The sequence below is a fragment of the Suillus bovinus genome, assembly GCF_016758785.1.
Source record: "Suillus bovinus strain UH-Sbo-P2 chromosome Unknown EDB93scaffold_7, whole genome shotgun sequence".
In the NCBI taxonomy this organism is placed as follows: Eukaryota; Fungi; Basidiomycota; class Agaricomycetes; order Boletales; family Suillaceae; genus Suillus; species Suillus bovinus.
The window spans coordinates 205,516-230,700 of record NW_024542063.1 but is presented as its reverse complement, the minus strand read 5'-3'; the positions used below and the strand labels follow the sequence as shown (position 1 = coordinate 230,700).

Below are 25,185 nucleotides of genomic sequence, written 5' to 3'. Positions count from 1 at the left end.
AACGCCAGAGTCTGAAGAATACAGACCACTTCTTCAGTCGAATCCCGGGTCGTCATCAGAACGATATCCTTCTGACTGTAGGACTTCTTCAGACAAATCACCTGCAGGTTCTTCCGGAGCCCACCCTGATGTCCTCTTCTTCTTCACCCATCACACATCGCTCCGGTAAAATCGATGACAGACATACACCTCCGTTGCAACAATACATCCTGCATTGAGCAAAACTGGGTTGAAGATCTCGAGCCCGCCTTACCAGATGTTTACTTCGAGTGGTTCATATCGCGTGTATGATGAGTTTGCGGTAGTGGGAGAAGTATCCTCGATTGCAGATGCAAATGCGTGAGATGAGATATCGAGGCTGGTAATGCGCATTGGGTGGAGGTCGAGATCATTCGAATCGAGTGCGGTTGAAGTCATGTCGCTAGTAGATGCCAGGGTTGGAGCTTGGGTTAGCTCAACACAAGACTAACCTCAGGATCATACATGTGCCGAATTTGTGCCATGTCAACGAGGGTGCGGACTTGACAATTTCTTGCAGGTGTGTTCAGAACGGAGATGTACGTTCTTCTGACACGGAGGACGGCTTGATCGAGTAGACCTTTTGGGCTGTGCACTGGAAGTAGAAGATAAATCAGGAATTGTCTGTCGTACTACGGCCCAATCACTGAAGCGGTAAGCCTGATATCGCACTCGACCAGCACAATTTGTGCATGGAATACGGAAGATGCATGCCACAGGAATAGACTCCCATTTGGCAGGAGAGTCTCTGCCGGATGCCACCTGTATCGAATATTTAAGCAAGGTAGGCACTTCGAGCCAAAATGTCAGAGTTCAGAACGGAAAGATTTGTTCTGTGTCAGTATGACCATAGAGAACAGATCTGCTATCAGCAGATTTTGCATGTGGTGCCTGGTCTAGGCGCTGTAAAACATGAGGAATAGGCGTAGTGTGTGTGCATATGAGTTTTCGTGATGTGGGTTCACCAACAGAAATTCTAGTACATGTTATGTAAGTCAGTCGTAATTTTGAAATTCAAATGATATACTAGCCGGTGCCTCCAGTCTGACGTGCCTGCATCTGAATCGACAACGCGGAGAATGAGAAAACTAATTACTCTTCGAAAGCGTGAAAAATCCGCACAAGCCGAAGTCTTCATACAACACTCGAAGATGTGAGACTCATCTACGAAGCACCATTGTGAAGATGAAAATGACAAAATTCATGTTGGGCAATGTTGAAAACATGAGTTGCACGATCGATCATATTAGAAAGTACAGAGAGTTTAGATGCAGAAGCCTAAACTCTCTGTACCACGATGATCTGTACTAAGACCCTTTGGATTCTGCGAGACACGTCGATGGGAAACCTTATTGAATACGCGCTCAAACTCCGTTTAAAATTTACCACGCTTCTATCCAGAATAGTTATACGGTGAAGACAGGGAGCGCCCATTTGTCTTCCTTCCAAACTTCTCCGGTCAACAAGACTCAAGCATTCTTCGGTCGTTGAAGTTCGATATGGCACCCTCAGACGAACTCGAGTATCTCAAGCACCTCGTAGCGCAGCTCAATGACAAAATTCACGCGCTAGAGGCAAAGGCGAAAGCTTCCGTTCCTCCGACTCCTGCTCAACAGCTTAGGACTATTCTCATGGGTCCTCCTGGTGCTGGTTCGTCCATTTTACTTGAATAATTCCTCTCCGGTGAGGTATATTGACATTCACAGGCAAGGGAACGCAAGCCCCACGGATACGCGACGAGTTCTGCGTCTGTCACCTCGCAACCGGTGACATGCTCCGCGAGCAAATAGCCAAGAAAACCGAGTTGGGGAGGATGGCTAAGAAAGTCATGGATGCTGGTGAACTCGTCACGGACGATATCATGGTTAACATGATCAAGGACCAGCTTGAGAATAATACGGAGTGCAAGAACGGGTGCGTTTTATCCGTCTATTTTTATTTAGTTCAGTCGGTTCTGATTTGGGGCTCAGATTCGTGTTGGACGGCTTCCCGAGGACTGTGCCTCAAGCTGAGAAACTCGATTCCATGCTTGATTCCCGTGGTGAAAAGCTCGACAGCGTTGTCGAGCTTCTCATTCCCGATCAACTCCTCATCTCCCGAATTACCGGCCGTCTCATCCACCCGGCCTCAGGACGGACGTATCACAAAGAATTCCAGTGCGTCCCACACTAACGCTGTACACTCGATAACGCTAATACATTCCGGTACTACATAGTCCGCCTAAAAAACCTATGACGGACGATGTCACAGGCGAGCCGCTCATCCAGCGCTCCGATGACAATGTAGAAACGCTGCGCAAGCGTCTTGTCACGTTTCACAAGCAGACTGGTCCTGTCGCAGCGTACTACAAAACAAAGGGCTTGTGGCATGGTATCGACGCCGCTCAAAGTCCTAGCGTCGTTTGGGATAATCTTCGTCAAGTGTTCCGGGCTCCACCGGCAAAGTCGTAATATATCGCACGCTTCTGGGCTTAACCGGTGACCCTACATAGACCCGTCGCTTTCGTGCATAGACTGTTGTACACAGTGCTTTCCATTTACATACTTGCGCATCGTCAAACAGCATGCATACATAGAGCACCAAATCTGCGAGATATATGTGAAACGACCATCGACGCATGGTAGTGAGATATTTTACTTTGGTAACTAAGCACGGCCGAGCGATTACTCTACTTTAGAAGCCTTCTTCCGCTCGCCTTTGACATCTCCTGCAAGCCACAACGCTGCAAAAAGGAAAAACCCAACGCTGGTGCTAATAGCTCCTGTATAATACGGCCACGCAGCACTCAAGAAACGGGGATATTGGTCATGTCTCGGCGGCACAACAGGAACGGTCGTGCTTGATTCGAGGTATGAGTAACTGATTATGAATCAATTAGTCAACGATGTCAACGCAAAGATGGAGTAATGCACTAACCCCTTCCTCTTCCAGTTCAGGACAAACTTGAAAACGCCATGTCTGTCAGGAGCGCGGAACTGGACTTGGTATGTACCAGGGGAGCCAGGAACAGGCGGAAGAGAGGTGCGGATGTGAGGGTCGAGCATGGTGAATTCTAACTGCAAGTCGTCGATGCCGCTGTAAGGTTTCCATGTAGAGGTCTCGCCGTCGTACGCAGATATATGTGCTGTATACACCTTTCACAAGACTTCATGTCAAGCATTTTCCCACTCGAAACCAGCAAGCAAAACTTACAATTTGATCATTAGTAGTATACATCCCCGGCGCCTCGCTCTCACCAACCCGATGATGCTCAACCGCATCGATCCTCAATTTCATCTTCTCCTGGAAAACCCACGCAGCCACATCCATCACGAACAAAGCGTTCCCGGGAGACCCCCCAGAAGGAAGCTCCTTCGTCGCATATTCGTCACTGAACATCTTCACGCCGCCTGCGAACACCACGCGCGAGTTCACGTTGGTTTGGAATCCAGTGACTAAGCCCATTTGGCTTCCGGCCCAGAGGCCTTCGCCGCCTTTTTCGGAAGCGGATACGAGGGTGTCGCTGTCAGAGTCGCTTGTGGTGTCGGCAGCGAAGCTTTCTGCGGGGGCGCGGAGAATGGGAACGAGCATAGGGGTAGAGCCTAGTGCGTGAGGTGCGCCTGTAAACCAGACTGGGGGTATTCCTGGGGTCAGGATTGGACTTGATGATGGGACAGGGACAGGGATTGTGGTTGGAGGCTCTGAACGAGCGGGGTGGTGCGAGATGAGTGGTGTTTCTGGAGGTGGTGGGATGAGCGAGAACTCTGCCGCGAGACTTGTGAGAGGCGTTTGTTTCGGAGAGAGCGCGACGAGGAGGTTGGTGTTCTCTGAGAGGAGGCCTACGAGTGACTGTGGAGTGATGTCTTGTGCATATGCTGTAATTGTATTGAGGTTAGCAGGCTTGTACTTTGTACTTTGCACTTGAGCACGCACATTTTGTGTCTGGCGCGAAAAGAATGACGTGGTCATAGTTTGGCACGCCAAAGTCTGTGATGGCAGGGCTGGCATCTTTGGGAGCACGGAACGTCAAATTATACCCTCGTTCTTTCAAAAAGTCAGACGACACAGAACAGCCATTAAAACCGAACACATACCTTCAAGTCCACTAAAGAAAATCGAATAGTTCTCCCTGTTTAATGACGGGTCGAGCACCACAAGAACAGAGCTCGAAATTGCAAAGCTTAATTTTGCAAGTGCGAGGAGAGTTACGAGGGCAGAGCTGAGAAGCTGCATCTCTGCGGTATCGTTGATGAGACTAGCGTTGGTGTCAACTTCCTAAGTAGCAGCCTTCCACGTCTTGGATGCTCTATTTTTGGACGTGTTTGAGCGTGGCTGTGTAGCCATGTTTGGTCCATAGCAAGGTTTGCAGCTTGCTTGACACTAAGTTACTATAATATTGTAGCAGGAGATTTGACTCTCAGTGGGTTTCCTTCAAGGCCATTTCGAAAAGCCCTGCAGCAGGCACTCGAAAGTCAAAGACTGCCATTTCTCCACGACACGAGCACTAAATTCAATTGATTCTACGACCGTCTGAAATTCGTATCTTGCCGGCAGGTAGGCAACCAGTCCTTCTTAGGCTGTGGCGTTGCGCTTTTTATTGTTGATGTAAATATCTTCCGCGAGACTCAGTTCACCATTCACGATGGCTCCAGACTCGGAAGAAAGCCCTCTGCTGGTGCCCACCGCGCATGAAGCTATATATGACAGATTCGCGTCAGGTCAAAAGAAATGGATCGTGTTTCACGTGTCTTTAGTGGGTCTGTTGGCTAGTGAGTGTGTACTGGGTGTTCAAGTGTACTGTCGACGCAGAGGTGTGATACTGATGTAACATTGGTCAGTGTTCGTCCAAGTGACGTTCGTGCCTTCTATCCCTCAGATAGCTAAAGATCTCAACTTAACGCATGCTGTCGTCAAGTATGTGTTGTATGTTCATCTGATATTCAGTGACTGAGCTATTTCCTAGCTTGGCTTTGAGCGTATCAACCTTGGCTACTGCTATCGGAGCGTTGGTTTGGGCTGCTTATTCGACTTTCTGTGCGTGCATCCACGGCGTATCTTGCACTTGTGGTATTTTGAGTGCTAATCCGAGTCTTGCAGACGGACGTCGATCGATATATCTGTGTGGAATACCTTTTCTGTGCGTTGGGAGCTGCGGTGTCGCGCTGTCGACTTCGTTGCAGAGCCTGTTATTCTGGCGATTCGTGCAGATGTTTGGATGTGCTGGGGCCTTGTCTTTGGGGACTGGTACAATTGGCGACATTTATAAATTGGAGGAGAGGGGGACTGCCATCGGGATATTCTTTAGTGTGAGCGATCATGATGGTTGAATGGTGTTTTGGTTTGGTACTGACACCGCTATCTCAGGTCACGCTTCTCGGGTTCACTTTTGCCCCGTTTCTTGGAGGTAAGTATATGCTGGATGTTTGTGGCAGTTGACTCTGGTGACGCATTTCAACAGGTGCTGCAACACAGTATTGGTCCTGGCGCAATTTGCACTATTCCGTTGGTGCATGGGGCTTACTCGAGATGCTTTTCATATACCTTTCGTTTCCTGAGACGAGCCATCCCGGCACATTGGGCATTGATAAACTGCCGTCCAGGAGATGGTTCCATATCAAATGGATTAATCCTCTGAGCAGTCTTTGGTTGCTTCGCAGTCCTAACCTATTTGCCGTTGTAAGTGCATTTACCATGAGCTATGTAGTACAAACTCTTAATTTTTGTGAGACGTAGATGCTTGCGTCAGCTCTGATGCTCAACACTATGTATGGTGTGTTGTTATTTCTTATTGTTTACGCAGTGCATTCTCATATAAAACAATGTAGTTCTCCTCGTACCGATAGCGTATACTGTTGTAAGCTTGAAATCGTCTTCCATCTCGCATCCTGATCGCGGTATAGGGCATTCGGTATGGAATCACGAACGACGCCATCATCGGGGCGTTTTTCCTCCCAAATGGACTGGGAAGCTTCAGTAGGTGCAGAGCATTGTACTCGCAGTACACTAACACGACCTTCAATAGCCGGGACTCTTGTTGCTGGCCGCCTGTCGGACATTGTAGTCAGAAGATGGCGGGAGAAGCGAAGAGGAGCGTATTGTCCTGAAGACCGCTTGAGAGCAACGTGGATCGGAGGGTTGTTTGTTGTCCCGTTGTCTATTGGGGCCTCAGGGCTGATAACGACGTATATCGGGGGGCCGATTGGCCTTGCGCTGAATGTATTATGCCTCTATGTGAATGGAGTGGGGGTAAGTCCTGCCAGCTTGATTCCCTCCCCCCATGCATACAGCAATTCATTGATTTTACAGGTCGAATCAGTGTTGAATCCTATTAATTCTTATAATGTGGACATACTGCATTCTCGAAGCGCAGAGGCCGCAGCTGTTTGCATGTCAGTCTCTATCATATTGCGTGACTATCAAACCTGAACCCGTTCGTTTACGTGTCAGGGCGAGCTGGTCGCTTATTATGTCTGCTACCACTGCTCTTATCATTCCGTCGATCGAGCGTATAGGTGTTGCGTGGACGGACATCATTGCGGCTGTCCTTGCAGTCATTGGACAAGGGTAAGGGTCTTTTTGACTACAAGACTGGTGATCTGGTGATACTGACCGCTTCAAAATTTCTTTCGTAGGATCATTATCTTGACGATTCGTTATGGCGATCGCATGAGGGCGAGCATAGATGTTGGTTTCTCGACCGTGGAGAATAATTGACAGATTGATCTTCGTTTATCTGAGGGAACTAATGTATCAGAATCAACTTCATGTGTGTATACTCGTCATCATTGCGAACAGGGGGTCTTTCATAACGGGTCAAAGCTACCTTGGGCGAAGCTGATGTACGCCTGGTGAAGTTGACTGAGAAACTCTGGCATATTGTAATCATAAGCGACCGCACTACGAAAAAGAGTTGAATGGGAGTCAGGGAAGAATAAATGAGACAAACAATTTCGTGAAAAATACATGCAAGAGGACAATCGACGAGGCAACAAACAACCACTCATTAAGGAAATCAAAAACCATAAACTGAGAGAGACGGGTACGTTTCTAACTGACAAGACGTTGTCCGCTTCGGAAGTCAGGGATAAATAGTCAAGGGGAGAACAGAAGAAAAGTATAAGTATGCTGTGAGTGCCCGGTTGATTCCCAGCAAAGTTCCATCTTCCATTTCTTAGCCTCGTCTAAGTATACGGAAGACTGCGCAATGGTCACATGATTCATAATTTAAGGGTTGGCATATTCCAAGTAGCATTGTCTCTTGATCAACTAGTATCAGCTGCATAATCATGGTAATTTAACAAAGGAAGCGCACCATTATGTGATATCTGGGACTCTTGTCGCATACGTTATGGAAGACATGTCTGTGTGGATGCCACCAGGAGCAAGGTTCAACCTTCGGAAATCCCTGTGCATTCGTGTAACTAGGAAGGCTTGCAGAATGACTTGGTATCTGCTACTGAATAAGTAACCACCGCCTCAAAATTGGGAATAGACAAACTCTGCCAGCAGGTGTGCAAATGGAAACTATGTCTTGCGTCAATGCAGTGGCTTCGCACGTCAACATTAACTTACAAAAAGAATTGTGAGGAAGATGCCGAGAGTCAAAGCTGTAGCGTCCAGCAAGTAAATATGCAAGATGTGTTTGGTGATATGCAAGAACCAACCAAAGCTGCAGCCGAAATAGAGTAGATTTTGTTGCAAGAGACCACGCATGAGACGGTTTTCGGTTTTCCAACCACCATGACTCTTGACGGCGCGATAGAGTAGGAAAAAAAAGATTTCTGGAATTGTGTGCATGCAGTAAGTTCAAGCTCGTGTAAGCAACACCTCCCAATACGAGCCTAGCTCAGCAGCAACCAACAAGCCATAAACAATATATAGCTTTGCCCTTTCATTCGCATTCAGATATCCAATAGTGCCAGGAATCCAGCATTCTCCTGTATTTCAGAGATCAGGAGCTAAGCAGACACAGAGTCCAACTTGAACTCATACACACCAAAGTCTGACCATAATTTCCCAATGTAAAAGAAAATTGGTACTAGATAGCCCTGCGCATGATGAATTAGACAGTTAGTCGTAGCCTCTATATATTGGTCTCACAATGATGCTGACGATTGCAAATACAGCGAGCCACGTAACCCGTTCCCATGCCGCGAAACCTCTGAGTATGAAAATACCTGGACCAGTGCAGCAATGTTAGAGCACAGAATCGTTGCAAGGTAAAACTAATTGATGTACCCACACTCAGCGGATAACATCAATACTGTCCCTACATCTCATGAATTATGGCGCGAAGTTAGTATGCACGTGTCTGGGGGGAGCTTCACCAAACTCACAGTAATTGGCCATTGCATAAGAGCGGCAAAGCTTTGCTCGGGATGGGTTAATTCAAACAACTGCAACACTCCAATTTGCACATACATGGAATGGGGTATCATGTTGAAAAACCGCTGGAAATCACATTATGAGGAAAGAAAAATGGGGATGTTGACCAGATATTTACCGAGCATATTCAGTGACACGAAGGCAAAGGGCAAGTGACTGCAAGCTAGATAGAAAAACGTGCCGAGCCCCCATTGAGACCCGGCGATAAACTCGAGCTGCATCGACTGCAGATCAGTATACACTGAAATGCTAAGGAAATTTCTACTTGCTGCGTCGGGTATGCACAGTATGTAATCATATAACTGATGTTCGAGTGAAAGCGTCAGTTTCAGCCACCAAAGGACGTTGGATTTTTGTACACTCACCCACAAAGCTGTCAGTGCAACTACAATGAGGAAATAAATAAGCAAATCAATAAAACGTGCTGATAGACCACAACTGCACCATAAGGATACTGGGACGACTTCATCAGTGATACAGGACACACCATATAGCAGGAATTGCACTCACATTCAATCTTAATAACACATCAACTTGAGGCTCTTGAAAAGTATTCATACTAAGTTGTACCAACTTGAACGATTCAGGTCACTACTTATAAGAGATTGAACATGCAGTGCCAGTTCAGTACGCACGTACATTGCCCTTGGTCTCCGTTCCGTACGTACTCTAGCTGTGACATGGTCAGATCTGAGAACCCGTTCAGATCACAAATGGCCAATGCGCGAGCAAGATCGAAACGTTATCCCAAAAAAAACAAGGATCGCTCATTTTTCAACTAGAAGCCACATTGCTCTAAACAAAGAGTCGAACGGACATCAATCGAATGCAGAGTCCAGACACCGTGACACATTAACGCTAAACCGATATTATGTAAGCAGTAACTTAACGATTCCCGTGCACTGAGTAACTGACATCCACGATGCCTACGTTTATCATTCGGATATGTAACTTTTCTATCGGACTCTCAGTAAACATCGCAGTGGCCTACTACTCGCCATAGTACCGTGGCCTAGAATCGACATCATCAAAGTGCAGCGACGGGTTCTCCATGGTGTTGTTATACAGCATAGAGAACTCCTCATTGTACCCGTCACGTCGTTAAGCAGTGTGTATTAATCACACAGAACTCGTTACTGTTGCGTTGTTTTGCCGTCGCTTAATATCTTAGCCTCAGCCTAGCCAGAAAATTCCATCTTGTAATGGCCAACAGTGTTACCTTTGCAGCCACAGAATCACATAAAGCATGGATTGAAATAAGCACGGTAATTCGTATCACCGTAGCACCGATTCGCTCTGATGGGCACGAGAACGGTGACCACGTTCATGCGAGCAAGGTTGAAAGGTCGAGTCACATACAAGTGAGTCACTTTTAATACATTCAAGCACCATCCTGAATGCCCATTCCAGGATCACATGCGACACAACGTGAACATAAAGCAGGCTGAACAGTCGGATCGATGACGGGTTTTTTTTTCATTTACCTACTACTATTCACAATTGCAAATTGTACGTGGCCGACGTTGGTGACGAGGGTTGAAAATTGAAATTAATATCTACAGCTCGCTGGCTTTGCCGTATTTGACTCTGCTTGCTGGGGGTCATCCGGGAACCGGAGATTGTCGTTGATCATATGGTGAATCTACTTGGGTTCCAACCTGAACGTTGACACCAACCCTTGCAATCACCGAAGCCGTCTTTCGCTGAGACATGTTGACCACGTCTCGTTTTCTCAAGCGTCTCATACGATCGGCTAGCTTTAGATATCCAGTAAAAAGGGTGACATCAGTATCAAAACTCTAGTGTTCTCGTATCAACTGACGATGCTGTTCTAGCCTTTGATATGGTTCACTGTATTGTTTTATGCTTGCTTAGCCGCATTCATCATCGCAGTCACTCCAGCTCGCATTGCTCAATTCGTGTATGACGTCTCTCAAGACCTCCGACATCTTCCATATGGCTACATGCTTCTTATCGTTGCCATGAGTGAGTATGTCTTGTACGCTCTCATCTTATGGTCAAACATCTGTCCCCTCAGTTGTCGCATCCTTCCCTCCTTTCATTGGACATAGCATGCTCCTTCACTTGTTCGGTTTCACATACGGTCTACGGGGCGTCATCTATGCAGCAATCGGAACACTGGCAGGCTCCGTCATAGTTTTTGTTACCCTTCGGATGATGTTCACCAGGAGACTGCGTTGGTGGGCCCCCACCAACGAGAAATGGCAGGCTCTGGAAGCTGTCATAGTCAGTGTGTTTTACTAACATCGACATATCTACTCAGTAGAAGATCCCACAGCGATCAAAAGGCATGCCCTTGATCATCCTCGTCCGCATGTCTTCACTTGTGTCGTGGAGTTGGTCAAATTCGCTATTCGCAGTGAGCTTCTCAAATTATTGTTGAGTGGTCTGAAACTAAGTAATGCCTTCACGTCAGAGCATATCATCGGTATCATTTACCCAGTTCTTCATAGCGACTTTGTTTGTCTTCCCAAAGGTCACGATAAACGTAGCAATCGGGTCTCGTCTTGCCAGATTCTCAGACATGAAACAGCGAACTCGCATGTATGCCCGTAAGAACCCATGACATCCCAATTTATGCTTGTTGATTCATGGCGCGCAGGAGTAATGGTTCTCAATGTAATTATCATTGTCGGTGGGATTCTGTTAACTGCTTTAGCCAGCGCGTTCGTGTCCAGTCACTGCTATTCTGAATCTTAACAGAGCTTTTCTCACTGTACAGGCTGCTCTATTATTTTATACTGAAGGAGGTCAAACGTTTACGTGCCAACCCGTCGGAGCGTAACAAAACAGGTACAAAAACGTTCGAGGCAATAGAGGAAACACCTTTCTCTGAATCTACAGTTTGAATCTCGCTTCCTTGGTCAGCTCGTTGTAGTAGGCCGCCTTATCTTGGTAATAGAATTCATATCACCCACCCGTACTGTTACGTTCTCGATGGACCGATGCAGATTGATCCTACTGACCGTTGCTGTAGCACTACTACATTGTACAAAAAGCAATGATCACTGCTAAAATACATTGAACTAATCACAAATCACGGTCTTCGATCCTTTACAACATCAAACGAGACGCCTTCACAATCTCCAGTATCATGCCCAGAGCAATTAAACCATAACTCTGAGCTCCAAACATGCTCGGGTCTTCCTTCAGGCTATCTTCTGCTGCGCACCACGCCGCCCAGCAGCGCTTGAAAGTTTCCGTATCTAGTGTACCCGGGGCTTCATCTTCATCTTCATCTGTTTCCGTCTCTGGTATCCTCTGGTCCTCCTCGTGTGACGTTTCTGTATTTAGTGTCTCCGGGTTGTCCCCCTGAAGTTCTTCCCTGACCCTACGAACGAGCTCTTGCGTCTGAACATACTGTTAAATAACCCATATCATAGACTGGATGTTACGCTAACCTGCAAGTTCATTGCGGAGACTGCATTCCGCCGACGTTGATGATCGGACCAAGTTGCCATGATGGTCCCGCTCACCAGTTCGGCCTCGGATACGTGAACATGCTTGTTTTTCGACATTGTGTGCGCTTGTCCTACGATCAGCAGCTGCTCACAATATGCATTGAGTAAATATGTCATCTCCTCCGCTAACTCATTACTCGGAACGGTCCATCCTGGAAGGACAAGATGTCCGAGATCTGCGCAAAGGAGCGCACTTAGCACAGCGACTCCATCGGATGGAGAGGAATCTTCGTTCCATGCAAGAGGTATTCCGCTCTTCATTGGCACTCGGCGGAAAAGTTGACCGAGAAGCTTCGGGCTGACATAGTACTGCCCGCCGGTGACATTCAAGTTAGCGCCTTCTCTGGCAAGAAAATCTGGCCTAGCTTGAGTCTTCCGCAGCCAAGGTAAGGATTTGAAGTTGACAGGAGTGCCGCTCTTCGGAAAATCAAGTGCTTGGGAGGCAAAACTCGCGAGCTGAATGCATTCTGCGCAATCTGGTGTCTTCAAGTCAGAAAACCTGAGATGACTTATGGCGATGGGGCCAATGAGGTCGGACTGAATCTACATTTCACGGTTCATCTTGCAGTCATTTATAATTGAAGTCAGGATGTGACTCACATAGTCAATAACAAAGTCTGCGACATCGGAGATGCCACACGCCTTCAATGTCGATCTGATGGTCACTGCCGGATATTCTCCGGGCTTGAATTGTTTCGTTGGTAGCAGTCTCGGCTGCAGAACGCTCAGGTATGAATGAATGCATCGAAACTTTGAGCTTACATCAAGAATTAGGTTGAAAAGATCGCCATCAAGATCACCTCCACCCAGACATGGTGCAAGCGCTCGCTCACCCCTGTTGACAATATAATTCAGTGTGCCTTTGTTCCAACTTATCAAGAGGACTTACTCGCAGGAAAAAACGACGACATTTTTCAGATGTTCCAACTCTGGCCGATGTACGGCGGTCACAACCTGTAGGTCGCCTGGGTGAATCTGCGGGCTGCGCGTTATGGCAACCTTGCCTGTGATGCTCTTGACCTCTCCCGTCCTTTCATTAAACACAGTTGCATATATTTCTCCTTCTCTCAGGCAGCACCATTCATCGGAGACGCCAAGCAAGGTATACGAACCTGGAACTGCTATGTGCGCACGGTACTTTACTTCCCGCAGGATATACGTCTCAACGCACTTCAGAGAGCTTTCGATGAGGTTGTTGTTCCACTTCCACGGGTTGTTTCCCCCGTCTCCAATTTCGAGTTCCAAAATGGACGATAGGTTTGTGAAGAGAGATGGTAGATGGAAAGATGCCCCAAGTCCATGTTGCTGAATAATGGTTGAGGCATCGGCACACGACAATCGGACGGATTGAGCTTTGCGTATGACATCGTCCTGTAGTTCAATGATTCTCTGAGCGTCCACACCCAAGAACTCCATAAGAGATATAAGCGGACGATTGAGGAACACCGGTATTGGTTCCGCTGACGTCGATTGGACGTCAAAAGTGAGATTCTCTGGTGCATCAAATTTGATTTGTGACGGACGAAGACGGACGAGTTTTCCTGGAATGGTGGGGTCTTGGACGACCATGCCTTTGGCCCCGCCAAGTCGAAATTGGAAGGCCGATGGAACATGTCGTAGCTTCGCAGATCGTTTTTTCCCCTTCTGCATAGACCGCCATATCTCCCTAGCAAGCTCAACTGATATGGAGCTGCACCCATCTGTCATCAGCCCACCAGAAGGCGAGTATCTGTCGGGACAACAAAAATCTACTTCTTCGGGAAGAAGTGTGATCGATGGATCAGTTCCAGAGAAGGCTTGTGACCACCTTGCAGCCAAACGAGCTGGTTGTCTGTGAAGTTTTGAGAAATCGCCCTAATGGTCTCATTCAGTCCAAAGAGATCAACGAGGGCCGATGGCGACAACTCACCAAGTTGTTCCGTATAGCTTGTGCATTTAGCAATTTCCCATTCTCATTCTCGAATGGCGTCACAAACCACACCGAATGTTCTTTTAGGCCGCTCATAGAATATCCCAAGAACTGAAATTGGCGTCCAGCGACGCGACAACCATTGAAAAGGATGCAGCGATATCGCACCCTCGACAGTTCTATAATGGAATAATCGGGTTCCCGATGAAGCTTCGATCCATTCTCGTCCTGAAAACAGACACGCAGGAAGCACTCGGGATGTCCATAGCGGCGTAATACACTATTGGACTGATCTGGGAAAGGTCCCTCTAGGACATACCGTGTGGGTGTTAGGATGAGATGGTAGGATAGGTAGACCCCACTTTGTGGTGGCGGAGCTAGAAGAGGACGGGGTTTTTGATGCTCTTTGATAAATCCTTGGGTGACTCGGTGGAGAAGAGAAGGCAAACTCTCTTGGCTAGACTGTCGTGGTGCTCTGCGTTTGCGACTTTTTGTACGACTCGCAATGCGTCCTGCAAGCTCCGTGGCAAAGGACTGAAATATTTCCGGCGCATCGTCGCCATGTTCAGCTTGCAACGATAGGATGACCTCCTTCAGCGAAAAAATGTCCGCCACACTCAAAAGAGAGTCTGCAACAGTCTTTTCTACTTCGAACCCAAGATTGTATGGGATCTGAGAGAGAAAGTCATGAAGCTTCTCAATAGATGTACCGTTCGAGATGTGATCACGAATCCGGATATGGTGGCGTGTGGAGTAACGCAGATGGAGACGATCGCGGCATGTATAAGCGAACCTATCTGCGTCCGACTGGTTGCGAAAGGCCAGCATCAGATTATGGCATCCCGGAGGCATGTGATCATTACGCCCCAAGCCCGCCATACGACTAGCGTTCTCCACTATGTTATTAACTGTGTACACAGGGGGCTCATCGGCACGAACGATTACAACAGTGGTGTCTTCATTCCGGTTACCCCACCAGTGTTGCGATGTTACGAGGCGCATATGATGCGGTGATGACTTAACTTGAGTTTCCAAAAATGTTAATGCTCAAAACATCGAGATTGATGCCGAGGGGGTCGTTATGCACGTTTGTGTTTTGTTGAGGTTGAAAAGTGAAGCGTACCTGCCGATGCTCCAGATCACAAATCACACGAGCTGTGCCAGGAGGGGAGACTTGCGAAGAAAAAGATTCATCCCGGAGGAAGCGGCCGAACGAGTAGCGGAGAAGCTGGAAAGACTGATTTCTCCTGAGAAGCCTTTCCTGCTATTCTCGCAACTGTATTGGATCGCGCCATGGAACGTTATTCAACCTCTCGATACGGGACTTGTGGATCGCCTGCGTGCTCCTGCTGATGAGGATTGGTCGGCCTTTGACGACAATTCCTCCGCCACCATGAGCACGCAATAAAGTGACTCCAGCATCCTCCGTTGGCAGAGCGAGGGTGCCTTGCTGTCCGTTGGGGTATGACTCGTCTGAGAGGTGTATTTCAAAATTCAGGAGAGGACTGGTATGAAAAGGGGGCTTGTGAAGTATTTCGGCGAACGCAATTGTCAAGTCATCTGTAGTGACTGCCAGAGAGATGTTGTACAAGTAGATCTCCATCTATCCAGTTCAATGTCAAGTGTACGTTTGGATCGTGAAAAAGGTCACTTACATTGTGTGACTGTTGATTGTTACCAGCGATTAAGACGATTGCATTGGCACTTAAGTATGAGCTGGATTTTGTTTATCGTGGATAACCGCCTTAGGAAAACCAAATCAGAAGATAAGCACCAATGCGGATAGCAAGGGATCATAATACTGCGCACCTTTCCCTTTCCTGACAATTACTCAGTTATCAGGCGCCGTGCCAAGACACCGCTCCTTCTCCCCAGCGGTGTTATCCGAGTCTGCTAGATGCATCAGTCTATACGACTGCAACAGTGAGCGTGGTCCGTGGTGTTCGACGCCAAGAATATGGTAATCAGGAATTTCTTCACTGCTCTATCGTCAATGACAAGGCCTTATCGGACCCGAGCATCCCCCCTTTGAGCGGCGACGATCAGTTCTATCTTTAGTCACGTCTCGCCATCATGATACAGCTCACCTCGCACGCGTAAGCTAGGTCTTGTGATAGCAGCAAGAAGCCGAGGAAGTTCTACGAGTTAGTATTTTGAGTGCGATCTGCCAGACAAAATCTGAATTTGATAAGAGAGCATGAGTCAACCACAGTCCTTGCCCGTTTCGAGATGCGAACCACCTCATAAAAGTAGTCATATTCTTCCACTAATCCACAACATTGGCCTCTAAACCCCCTCAGTCGTGTCCTGTTCCAGAAGGTGGACATACTTGGTTATATTGTGCTTAACAAAGTTCTTGATTACTTAGGGCAACATACCTGCCTCCTTGTCCTTGATTGCTCTATGTTTGGTCGTTGATCCTTCCGAGGTACAGTACCCTGAAGTTCTGCTCAATTCAGGACCGTGGATTGAGCTATGAGATAACAGCTCATCGTACTTTGCTGTTTCGGCAGCTTCCTATACTTAATGGCCAACCGTTTGAAGGAAGTGACTTCATAGTATACTTCTAAGGGCATCAAGCACAGGCGTTCCAAATGATGCTGGCCGAATGGCTCGTTGATCTGGCGAAGCGCCAGTATACATGAGTTTATGTTTTCTCCAGAATATTTTGGACAGATGAATGAAAAGTTAGCGAAGAGGAATAAGTGGTCACCTGGATACTCGTTATACTGTAGTGGACACGATTGTCTCATCAACAGCAACTAAGCTCTGATTTTGGGTGGTTATATCCTTCCTCTGCAAGCAGACCACTTGCCGAAGATAGCTGAAAGCGTATAAAATAGACTCCGAAAGATAGTGAAGTTGGCATTAAGATGGTGTGTAGCATTGTCAGAAATGCAAGTCATCACTATTACAGGAAATTAGCTGCGAGTCACCGAGAGTAACGAACATTTACAGCGATGGTTAACTTTGGTACCGATGGTCGATGGAGCTGCTGCAGAGATAGAAGTAGAAGCGTCGCTAAGTGCATTCCTAGTTGTCCGGTGCGCAAGCAGACGCCAGAAGGGAGGTCATTTCCACGAATTAAGCTCAAGACTTGAACTTCGGACGTGTTCGGACCTGGCAAACTGATATGAAGTTCAATAAATCTCATCACTGGTCAGAAAGACAGCACAATTCGAAGAATGAGGGGTGTGTAGACCGTGTCGAGTCTTTGACAGCATCTCGGTACTCCTGCAGAACTCGTTGGGCAACATCATCCCAATATAATCATTTCGCAACTTTGCGGCGACCTTTCAAGGAAGACATGGATCTTCATAGTGAAACACGAGTCATTTAAAAGGCTACTTGGAGTGGTAAACGGGATGCTATGGCCTAAGCCATTGTTCAAACCGTGAATGAAGAAAAAAGTGTTGGTGCCAGGAGCGCTTGTGTAGACCATGCGTGTGAATTTTCACGTCACGTTGACAAAGTTATATTTCGTGCCAAGTCGTTACACACTTCCCGCCAAAGCGTCTCTATATCGTGGTCTGTGCACACCCATTTTGCAGTGCTCCACGACTTGCTGGCACTATATGGTTGACTCAGCCAGCGATTCTCTAGGCTCCGTTTCTTCTTCTACCGTCTCCTCAGTCCTCGGCATAAAGGGGTCCCTTCGTTTTCGCCGGCATGGTGCAAGTCAGAAGGCACACGTCGTCCTACGACGCGTAGAACTTTCAGAAGAATCTGTAAATGACACTGGTAAAAGGCCCGTTGTATACTTTAGCCTTTTTGCGCAGAAAAGAATCGAGGTCAAGCCAGGCAAGGAGATTTTACTAGCCGTAGCTTCCGAGGACGGATCTTTCACAGACCAAGCTGTTATTTTCGAAGGAGATCTTTTTGCTTCAGATACGCAACCTGGTACAGAACAAGAAACGCAAGATAATGCCGAACATGTTGTTGAGGCTCCATTCGTCCCTCCAAAAATGAGGAGAACATGGAACAAGGCATATGAACAGGTGAGCGTAGTGCCAGGTGAGTGATACATGCTTGACCACGGGGGTTCTTTTCAATATGCTATTTACCATGTAGATAGCGCCAACCGCCCTCCACCTCCACCTGAGCGTGTATCAGTCGGTATCCAGGCTCAGCCATCATGGGCAGTGAGTTCGGTCCAGGCAGTTCCAACAACATCTCCTATTCAAATTGGACAACACTTATCACTTCCGGAGGACAAAGAAGATTTGAGCCTCGATACATGCCAGCCGGAGGTAGTGGGACTATATTCTGCTCCTCAAAAATTATCTGTATCTCCGACTCTCAATGCTACTGTGAGTGCACTTTCACTTACTTACAAGCGTAATCCTGAGATGCAGTAGATAATGGACGAAGATCGTGAACGTAGCTTGTCACCAATGAGTTTGGGCTCTCTGTCTAGCACTCCTCCCCAAACTCCAATTATCGAGCGCATACCGAATGTTTTTAGAGTTCAAAGTCCTGTAACAGAACCTCCAAAAAGCTCTCAAGACAGCGGTATGGACCTCTCAAGCGACTCACAAGATGAGAAGCAGATTGAAGATGATCTTCGTCACCCAGGGGATACTAGCAGTTTACCTGCAGAACCTAGCACTCCCACTTCTGAGACTGCTGACATGGATCTTCAGTCCTCTCCTAGTTCTACATCTTCCTCATCATCTGATATACCTGGTCTGGTAACTGGTTTATCATGGCGCGCACCCGCGCCACCTCAGCGACCCATGGAACCTGGGCTGGAACAGTCAGATTCACCCCCGAAAACAATTATTCCTTCTATTCCGTCTGTACAATCCTCTACACAGCCCTCTATCTCTGAGCGAACCCCTCCTCCGAAAGAGTCTCCACCTTCTGCGGTGCCTCCTGCCGTCAATAAACTTGCAACTCTGCCTCCAAAACTCACTATATGTGTTCCAAAGAGACCGACGATCGTCAATCCATTCGTTTCCGGTGGATTTATGACAGAGTTTGTTGGATCGCCTGCATCGCTCACTGCTCAAAAATCGCTACCACCGAAGTCTCGCACTGGCTCACCGAACATGTCTGAGGCACAGGCAAGTATCACAATTCTGATGGTAGTCCATTTTACTTACATATGCCAATCACTCAGTCAACTCCTACACCTATCTCAATGCCTGCACCTCCACGTTCGAATCCTCCACTTCAAGCACCTATGTTCGTTCCTGCTTCTTCCACTGTATCCACTTCTCTGTCCCCTTGCGCACCTTCACCTCAGTGTTCAACACAGCCTTCCCCCCCACCTCCACCAGTGCCTGCAAGACTATCTGCTCAAGAGCAACGTCTTCTTGCAGCCCCCTTACCTCCAACCCCTCCATTTGTGCCTCAGCCTCCACGAACTCAACCATACCCCAGTTCTTTACCCCCTCGTCCGTCAGAAACTGTGATCGCTTACTCCAATAAGGCGCCTTACAAGCCCGTTTATTCACCTTTAACGTCAGCCAGCGATGCGAGAACATCCTATAATGCTACTGGAACAATATCTAATCCTTTGAACATTCGTCCTTCACGATTTGCCCCTATTAAAGCCACTCCAATCCAGTCTCAGCAAGCACCGAAGAAACCATTGACAATTGGTAATGGCTGGCCACACACGCGACAGGCTAACGGACATGGCTCTACGTCTATATCCCCTGTGACATCCAAGGCTTTACCGTCACTTACAGGTGCTCATCGACCCCTCACGCCTGAGAGCACTCGCTCGTCAACAACACCCCCAGGTTTATCAAATTTTGTCGCATATACCTCCCCATCTCCTCCTGGTTTTTTGCACAAGTCACTAAGGGATATGCCACCAACAGACTCTCCATCCAGTTCCGGCGAGCCCAGCGTCAAACACGGTAAGAATGCGTCTCTGTCATAATCTTCGCTTTTTACTCATGTCTTTTCAGAATACATGGACGTTCCATTACCACCCACGCCTACGACAACTGTGAAGCAGAAAATTTCAATACAGTCGCCACGACCTGTGTTGCCTGCTTCAGCCACATCTCCCAATATTCTCCGATTTTCCCTCGAGTCCAACAGTGCGACGCCGCCGTCCGACAGCAAAGGCAAAAAACGAGCAATGTCCGTAGCGTCTGATGCAGAAAGCATGCGTCCGCGGAAGCGCACGCATCCCTGGCCCACACAAGAAAGTATGTACTCCACACGGATCAAGAGTGATAGCGATGCTGGCGTCAGAGAGATCGTTTTCAGCTCAGACGGTGAACGTATGGCTGTCGTATGTTCGTCTCTGTCGTTCTTTTTCATTCTCCTACTTGGGCCAATCTCTTGAATATAGGTCATGACCGAACAATCCGAATATGGAGTGTATCAAGTCGAGTCGAAACTGCTCGTCTTGCGCAAAACTCACCAATATCATCTGTTGCTTGGATGGCGGATGACAATGGTATCATCACGCTGGGACAAGATGGTATGATCAGTAAATGGACGCGAAACGCAAGTGTTGATGTTCTTGGTCATGAATTTGACTTTAGCTGACCATCTGAGCCAGAACCAGAATCATTGGCAATGGGCAAAGCTTCTCGATGCGGGGAAGGAGGAATCCATCAGCTTCACCTACAACAGGGATCGCCTTGCTGTTGCATTTCCTCGCTTCGGTGTGAGGGTGTGGCTATGGATCAAAGGTCTGTATTTCTCTCTCGAGTTTGAGCAAGCATAATTTGATCTGTCGCAGGCACATGGCAACCACAGCGGTCCATTCTTCGACAAAATGTGACGTGTATCAAGTTCGTCGAGGATGGTGAGGCATTACTTGGAGGCACCAGTGACGGCGTATTGTAAGGGCATCTTACAAATGTTGGACCAGTGACCTCTGATAACAGATCGCAACAGATGGTATTGTCAAGTGCCCAACGGAACCCTCCGAGCATACGCATTTCTCAAAGCTAAAATGCATGGATTGATTTCTGATTGCCTAATCTCACGACTGACATAATCTGTGCGACAGACGACACCTGGACGTTAGTCCGAACGGAACGCAGGCCCTTGTGTCTCAAGTGGGCGCTCGTGCTCATCTTGTAGGCATTCAAGGGATGGATCGCAAAGGTAAAATTGAGCAGGTATATGCTATAAACGGAGATTCCACCAGTGACGCGAAACAATCCACTCCTGCGGTGTTCGTCAATGGTGGTCGTTCTGTAGTATTCCATAGCAGAGAGTCTTCTTGTTTGGTCTGGAACAAAATGAAAGGCGAGGTCTTGTGTGGTCTGGATCATGGAGATAGTGAGTCAACTGTAATTGTTGCTCGGCTTCTCGCTGATCTGATGGCTTCTGGTTGTAGATGAGCAAACCCAGGCCGTCGCAGTCAGTATACTTGGTTTCGTCTGCGATTTGCGATATTAAATTGCGTTATAGGGCTTTGACCGTGCATCTCATTCATACATCGTCACGGGAACTGCACAAGGCCTATTGTCGTGGTGGAACTCCCCTCCCGATCAGTGACTTTCGGTAAGAATTTACAGTACTACTTTTAGCGCACTTGCTCATCAGGGACATTGTCTCCGTGTCAAGCAACCTTCTTGATTAATTGGGTGAAACATTCCTAAATTCCCTCTGGAAGAATGCGATGTACCAGTACTTTGCATGTGCAACCTGCGTAAATTATGATATGAGTGTTCTATAATTTTTGTATGGACATTATGCAGCTACTATCCGTTGTGGTGATTTTAGGATAAATGATTCGGAACCTTTTTCATTGTGGACGGCGAAGACCAGAACCTCGATAAGAAATGATAATAGTAGTAGTGTTTGGCATTATTTGGCTGATTAGGGCCGGTTCGTCGGGTCAAGCCTGCATGATCAGAAGTCGTAGTTGAACTCCTTCGTTGCTCGTCGTCGTCGCCAACATCGACACCGTACTTTCTCATTTCTTCTACCGACGTACGTTTAACCGCCTTTTTCGCTTTCACCGCCATTCTTCGCTGCTTAACCAATCCAACTGACTTAGGTCCTGTTCGTAAATTAGAGTCAACCTTCTCTGTCGTGATTGGGTTAATAGCATTTCCTCGCTTCAACTCTCCTCCTTGAATTTTCCGGAAGAATCGGTAAGACGTCTGTTCATTTGCCCTATTACCCAACAGCCGAGACTTCCACCCTTCATGGTTGTGTGGTTGTCATGCAGCCCCCTCATGTTGCAGGCGTTTTAAAAGCGGCCCTTGAATGCGTGGTTGACGCGTGTGCTGACTGCTTTTTTCACATTAATAGCCAAGTTTATCACGTAGAACCATCTCAACGACATGCAGACTATCAAGGTTGTAGTGGTGGGGGACGGTGCTGTAGGCAAGGTGCGTGACGTGTTGTGTTTGTATGCCCCGGACTTTGAACTGTGTGCCCCAATATCACCAGACTTGTTTGTTGATCTCATACACCACGAACAAATTTCCAAGCGACTATGTTCCGACTGTGAGTTCATTCCGTAAGACCACTAAACCCTACATGCTAAATAAACGCAGGTCTTCGATAACTACGCTGTCACTGTAATGATTGGTGAAGATCCTTACACACTAGGTCTTTTCGACACCGCCGGTTCGTGTCTTTTTGTAGTCTCTGTTGTAGTTACACTTCATGCAATCGCTCACACATCACTTCCACATAAAAGGGCAAGAGGATTATGACCGTCTCCGGCCACTGTCATACCCCCAAACCGACGTCTTCCTTGTTTGCTTTAGTGTAACGTCCCCTCCATCCTTCGAGAACGTGAGGGAGAAATGGATTCCGGAGGTACACCATCATTGTCCGGGTGTCCCATGTCTTATCGTTGGGACGCAAATCGATTTGCGGGACGACGCTCAGGTGATTGAGAAGCTCTCCAGGCAGAAGCAACGACCGGTGCCGACCGAGCACGGCGAGAGGCTTTCCAGAGAGCTTGGTGCTGTCAAGTATGTGGAGTGCTCAGCCCTGACGCAGAAAGGGTTGAAGAACGTCTTCGACGAGGTCAGTGAAATCTTTAATAAATGGCATCCGAATGATTGGCTGATAACCCACAAGGCTATTGTCGCTGCGCTAGAGCCACCCGTGGTTAAGAAGACACATAAATGCGTCGTCGTTTAATGAATGATCCATCACGACGGTACAGCTTGTTTTATCTTCTTATGACTCCTTTACGCCTTGTTCTGCCTCATATATCCTTCTCATCTTTTTTTATGTCGTTTCTCTCGTTGCGCCAAGACATCATGATTTTCCCTAGTCCTGTTGCATCTGTTCTCTTCCGCACGAGCTGAGTGGACTTGAGGCTATGCTCGTGCTCTTAGAGAAGCTGATCTCATCCGTCTTTCTCACACCACAATTGATGACTAGTTCGTATTGTTGGAACTGTTGGGTTTGATAGGAATTTAATACCCATGACGGGGACTTGTCATGTCTATTCATTACAGATTAGAGGTAGCTTTGAAGTAGGGCAGAACTGTGTGTTGGCGAGCCTCTCGAAACACAGATCTGACTAGGGCTTCAGACACTATCCCAATCACGTACATAGGTCACTTCTTGATTATGGTAGCGACAGCTCAGGTGCCTTGTAAGGATATGTGAGAGCGTCCAGAGGCGCTGTATGATAACTCACCATCGCTCGACTCTCGAATGCAAGCCAATCTCCTGTTCCAGTTGGTAGAAGACCCATAGAACGACACTTCCAGAGGCCAACTGCAAGTGTTAACAAGTTGCACGCGATGTATGCTATCTTCTGGAGAGGAAGGACCTTGAGTGACTTGACGCTTGCAGGTGTAGGCGCAAATGGTGCGAATGCTGCCTCGACAATCAGATATGTGACAAATACGTTCATTGAACAGACATGACATACCTGCATTCATACCAGCGATATTTTTAAAAGGCGAGAGAAGAAGCATGAACACGATACCCATGCTGAAGATTTGTACACCTCCCCCAGACATGTACAACATAAATGCCTGCATAGGAAGAGACTTTGCGGGCGAGATGGCGAGATCCCAAGCGCGTTTGTCTTTTAACGATGCATACGACGATGACGTTGATGCTGTTGGAGCCTTGGCTGGTGTTCTGGACTGTTGAATTTATGAAAGCATTAGCTTAGACGGTTAGAAATGGGCATAGGACTGACGCTTGGAGCAAAGCTTGAAAATCCTGGAGGAGGAGGAAGGTTCCTCCATTTACTGTGATCTATGGATGCATACTCCAGGTTGAAGCAGTTTGCCATCTTCGAAGAATCGAAAGCGCCGTCTAAGTGGGTGTCAAACAGAGCGCTGCGTTAAGTTCCAATTAGGCAATTGTGTTCACAGCGACTAGGACTCCATAGCTCTCAGGCTGTAACCACAACATGGCCGATTATGATTATCTCTTCAAGGTACGTGGTAGATTTGGCAACAGTTTATACGTCGCTTACTAGTTTCCGTTCCATAGGTTGTTCTAATTGGTGACTCTGGAGTCGGCAAGTCGTAAGCATGTCTCAATATCCAGTGTTCGTTTCCTAGCTCACAGCAATCTACAGCAATCGTAAGGAATAGTGCACTGGTCAAGGGACGCACGCCAACTGACACTCATTAATCAGTTCTCTCGCGATTCACTCGTAATGAATTCAACCTGGAGTCGAAATCAACAATTGGTGTCGAGTTCGCGACTCGTTCGATCACTGTTGATGGCAAGACGGTGAAGGCACAGATATGGGATACTGCAGGCCAAGAGCGTTACCGCGCAATCACCTCTGCGTACGTTGTCGCTCCCCCCAGTTGCAGTCTGGGCTAATGTTCCTACAGTTATTACCGTGGTGCTGTTGGTGCTCTGTTGGTGTATGACATTTCTAAACATGCAACGTACGTCAGCGTGATGCGGTGGTTGAAGGAGCTCCGGGATCACGCCGACTCGAACATTGTTATGATGCTCGTTGGGAACAAGAGTGACTTGAAACATCTGAGGGCAGTTCCCACCGAAGAGGCAAAGTCCTTTGCAGGTATGTCTGACATGAACTTACCGTGACTGAATGACTCACGTACTGATTGTCCGATAGCGGAAAATGAGCTTTCGTTCATCGAGACTTCGGCACTAGACGCATCAAATGTCGAGTCAGCTTTCCAAACCACTTTTTCTGGTACTTGTTAGTATTTGTTCCAAATGGCGCTCCACTGACGTGTTCTCAGATATCTATCGAATTGTCTCGAGCAAGTTGCCTGAGCAGTCTGCTGACTACATCAAGGGACCTACTAGTGACACTATTCCTGTAGCGATTGACTCATCCACACCTGCAACAAGTAGCAATTGTTGTTAGATAGAGATGCGTTTCGTAGCTATAGCAATCATTATTTCTTTGGAATCTACTGTGGTGGTGACAACTGGTATTCGAGGCGGGCAAAAAGGTTTGCGGGCAGCACGACCCACAGCGCGTCTGATGACATGCCCTGATCTCCTACGACT

General features: G+C 47.5%; 11 protein-coding genes across 11 annotated transcripts; 7 read left to right on the top strand and 4 right to left on the bottom strand.

Annotated features, from left to right (window-relative positions):
* Positions 1-1,409: 1,409 nt before the first annotated feature.
* On the top strand, positions 1,410-2,612 carry EDB93DRAFT_1319248 (adenylate kinase). Its single transcript, XM_041454874.1, has 4 exons — positions 1,410-1,668; positions 1,725-1,932; positions 1,989-2,174; positions 2,234-2,612. The coding sequence occupies exons 1-4, from the start codon at positions 1,518-1,520 to the stop codon at positions 2,466-2,468; spliced, it is 780 nt and encodes a 259-aa protein (XP_041311392.1). The 5' UTR covers positions 1,410-1,517; the 3' UTR covers positions 2,469-2,612.
* On the bottom strand, positions 2,613-4,309 carry EDB93DRAFT_1200179 (Dolichyl-diphosphooligosaccharide--protein glycosyltransferase subunit WBP1). The gene is made up of 5 exons (XM_041450932.1): positions 4,092-4,309; positions 3,931-4,041; positions 3,211-3,872; positions 2,935-3,152; positions 2,613-2,877 (listed from the first exon to the last, which is right to left on the bottom strand). The coding sequence occupies exons 1-5, from the start codon at positions 4,228-4,230 to the stop codon at positions 2,682-2,684; spliced, it is 1,326 nt and encodes a 441-aa protein (XP_041311391.1). The 5' UTR covers positions 4,231-4,309; the 3' UTR covers positions 2,613-2,681.
* A 64-nt stretch (positions 4,310-4,373) lies between these two features.
* Positions 4,374-6,712, top strand: EDB93DRAFT_1319246 (major facilitator superfamily domain-containing protein; the record flags this gene model as incomplete). Its single annotated transcript, XM_041454873.1, has 13 exons — positions 4,374-4,766; positions 4,836-4,911; positions 4,961-5,031; positions 5,095-5,303; positions 5,362-5,401; positions 5,456-5,673; positions 5,731-5,767; positions 5,823-5,851; positions 5,898-5,970; positions 6,020-6,243; positions 6,304-6,386; positions 6,445-6,561; positions 6,630-6,712. The coding sequence occupies exons 1-13, from the start codon at positions 4,640-4,642 to the stop codon at positions 6,709-6,711; spliced, it is 1,386 nt and encodes a 461-aa protein (XP_041311390.1). The 5' UTR covers positions 4,374-4,639.
* Positions 6,713-7,128: 416 nt separating this feature from the next.
* On the bottom strand, positions 7,129-9,195 carry EDB93DRAFT_804848 (uncharacterized protein). Its single transcript, XM_041457544.1, has 17 exons — positions 9,018-9,195; positions 8,893-8,955; positions 8,827-8,836; positions 8,748-8,767; positions 8,652-8,684; positions 8,501-8,597; positions 8,419-8,447; positions 8,334-8,364; positions 8,240-8,266; positions 8,098-8,174; positions 7,994-8,045; positions 7,839-7,934; positions 7,662-7,778; positions 7,570-7,604; positions 7,496-7,521; positions 7,310-7,447; positions 7,129-7,254 (listed from the first exon to the last, which is right to left on the bottom strand). The coding sequence occupies exons 1-16, from the start codon at positions 9,021-9,023 to the stop codon at positions 7,312-7,314; spliced, it is 855 nt and encodes a 284-aa protein (XP_041311389.1). The 5' UTR covers positions 9,024-9,195; the 3' UTR covers positions 7,129-7,254; positions 7,310-7,311.
* Positions 9,196-9,952: 757 nt separating this feature from the next.
* Positions 9,953-11,355, top strand: EDB93DRAFT_804764 (Golgi apparatus membrane protein TVP38). The gene is made up of 7 exons (XM_041457543.1): positions 9,953-10,161; positions 10,218-10,368; positions 10,421-10,629; positions 10,682-10,762; positions 10,820-10,955; positions 11,006-11,069; positions 11,126-11,355. The coding sequence occupies exons 1-7, from the start codon at positions 10,093-10,095 to the stop codon at positions 11,250-11,252; spliced, it is 837 nt and encodes a 278-aa protein (XP_041311388.1). The 5' UTR covers positions 9,953-10,092; the 3' UTR covers positions 11,253-11,355.
* Positions 11,017-15,376, bottom strand: EDB93DRAFT_1304122 (RdRP-domain-containing protein; the record flags this gene model as incomplete). The annotated part of the gene is made up of 8 exons (XM_041454726.1): positions 11,017-11,763; positions 11,805-12,407; positions 12,465-12,578; positions 12,627-12,699; positions 12,754-13,718; positions 13,774-14,729; positions 14,797-15,029; positions 15,051-15,376. 8 exons carry the CDS (start codon positions 15,374-15,376, stop codon positions 11,458-11,460), a joined length of 3,576 nt encoding a protein of 1,191 aa, XP_041311387.1. The 3' UTR covers positions 11,017-11,457.
* Positions 15,377-17,393: 2,017 nt separating this feature from the next.
* Positions 17,394-17,573, top strand: EDB93DRAFT_1060504 (uncharacterized protein; the record flags this gene model as incomplete). Its single annotated transcript, XM_041444816.1, has 1 exon — positions 17,394-17,573. A coding segment is annotated over one exon (180 nt), but the record flags the coding sequence as incomplete, so codon positions are not given.
* A 14-nt stretch (positions 17,574-17,587) lies between these two features.
* Positions 17,588-21,577, top strand: EDB93DRAFT_804633 (WD40-repeat-containing domain protein). Its single transcript, XM_041457542.1, has 13 exons — positions 17,588-18,083; positions 18,132-18,285; positions 18,349-18,839; positions 18,896-19,643; positions 19,695-20,030; positions 20,087-20,244; positions 20,300-20,432; positions 20,483-20,585; positions 20,641-20,700; positions 20,756-21,030; positions 21,089-21,111; positions 21,163-21,255; positions 21,319-21,577. Exons 1-12 carry the CDS (start codon positions 17,799-17,801, stop codon positions 21,247-21,249), a joined length of 2,853 nt encoding a protein of 950 aa, XP_041311385.1. The 5' UTR covers positions 17,588-17,798; the 3' UTR covers positions 21,250-21,255; positions 21,319-21,577.
* Positions 21,578-22,043: 466 nt separating this feature from the next.
* Positions 22,044-22,857, top strand: EDB93DRAFT_1100991 (small GTPase CDC42; the record flags this gene model as incomplete). Its single annotated transcript, XM_041447057.1, has 5 exons — positions 22,044-22,091; positions 22,153-22,209; positions 22,260-22,332; positions 22,406-22,740; positions 22,795-22,857. The coding sequence occupies 5 exons, from the start codon at positions 22,044-22,046 to the stop codon at positions 22,855-22,857; spliced, it is 576 nt and encodes a 191-aa protein (XP_041311384.1).
* Positions 22,858-22,917: 60 nt separating this feature from the next.
* EDB93DRAFT_804475 (uncharacterized protein) lies at positions 22,918-24,041 on the bottom strand. Its single transcript, XM_041457541.1, has 4 exons — positions 23,879-24,041; positions 23,603-23,822; positions 23,366-23,547; positions 22,918-23,317 (listed from the first exon to the last, which is right to left on the bottom strand). The coding sequence occupies exons 1-4, from the start codon at positions 23,972-23,974 to the stop codon at positions 23,294-23,296; spliced, it is 522 nt and encodes a 173-aa protein (XP_041311383.1). The 5' UTR covers positions 23,975-24,041; the 3' UTR covers positions 22,918-23,293.
* A 53-nt stretch (positions 24,042-24,094) lies between these two features.
* EDB93DRAFT_1078388 (GTPase) lies at positions 24,095-25,039 on the top strand (the record flags this gene model as incomplete). Its single annotated transcript, XM_041445379.1, has 7 exons — positions 24,095-24,121; positions 24,178-24,212; positions 24,276-24,280; positions 24,326-24,482; positions 24,531-24,724; positions 24,782-24,862; positions 24,912-25,039. 7 exons carry the CDS (start codon positions 24,095-24,097, stop codon positions 25,037-25,039), a joined length of 627 nt encoding a protein of 208 aa, XP_041311382.1.
* Positions 25,040-25,185: the final 146 nt, after the last annotated feature.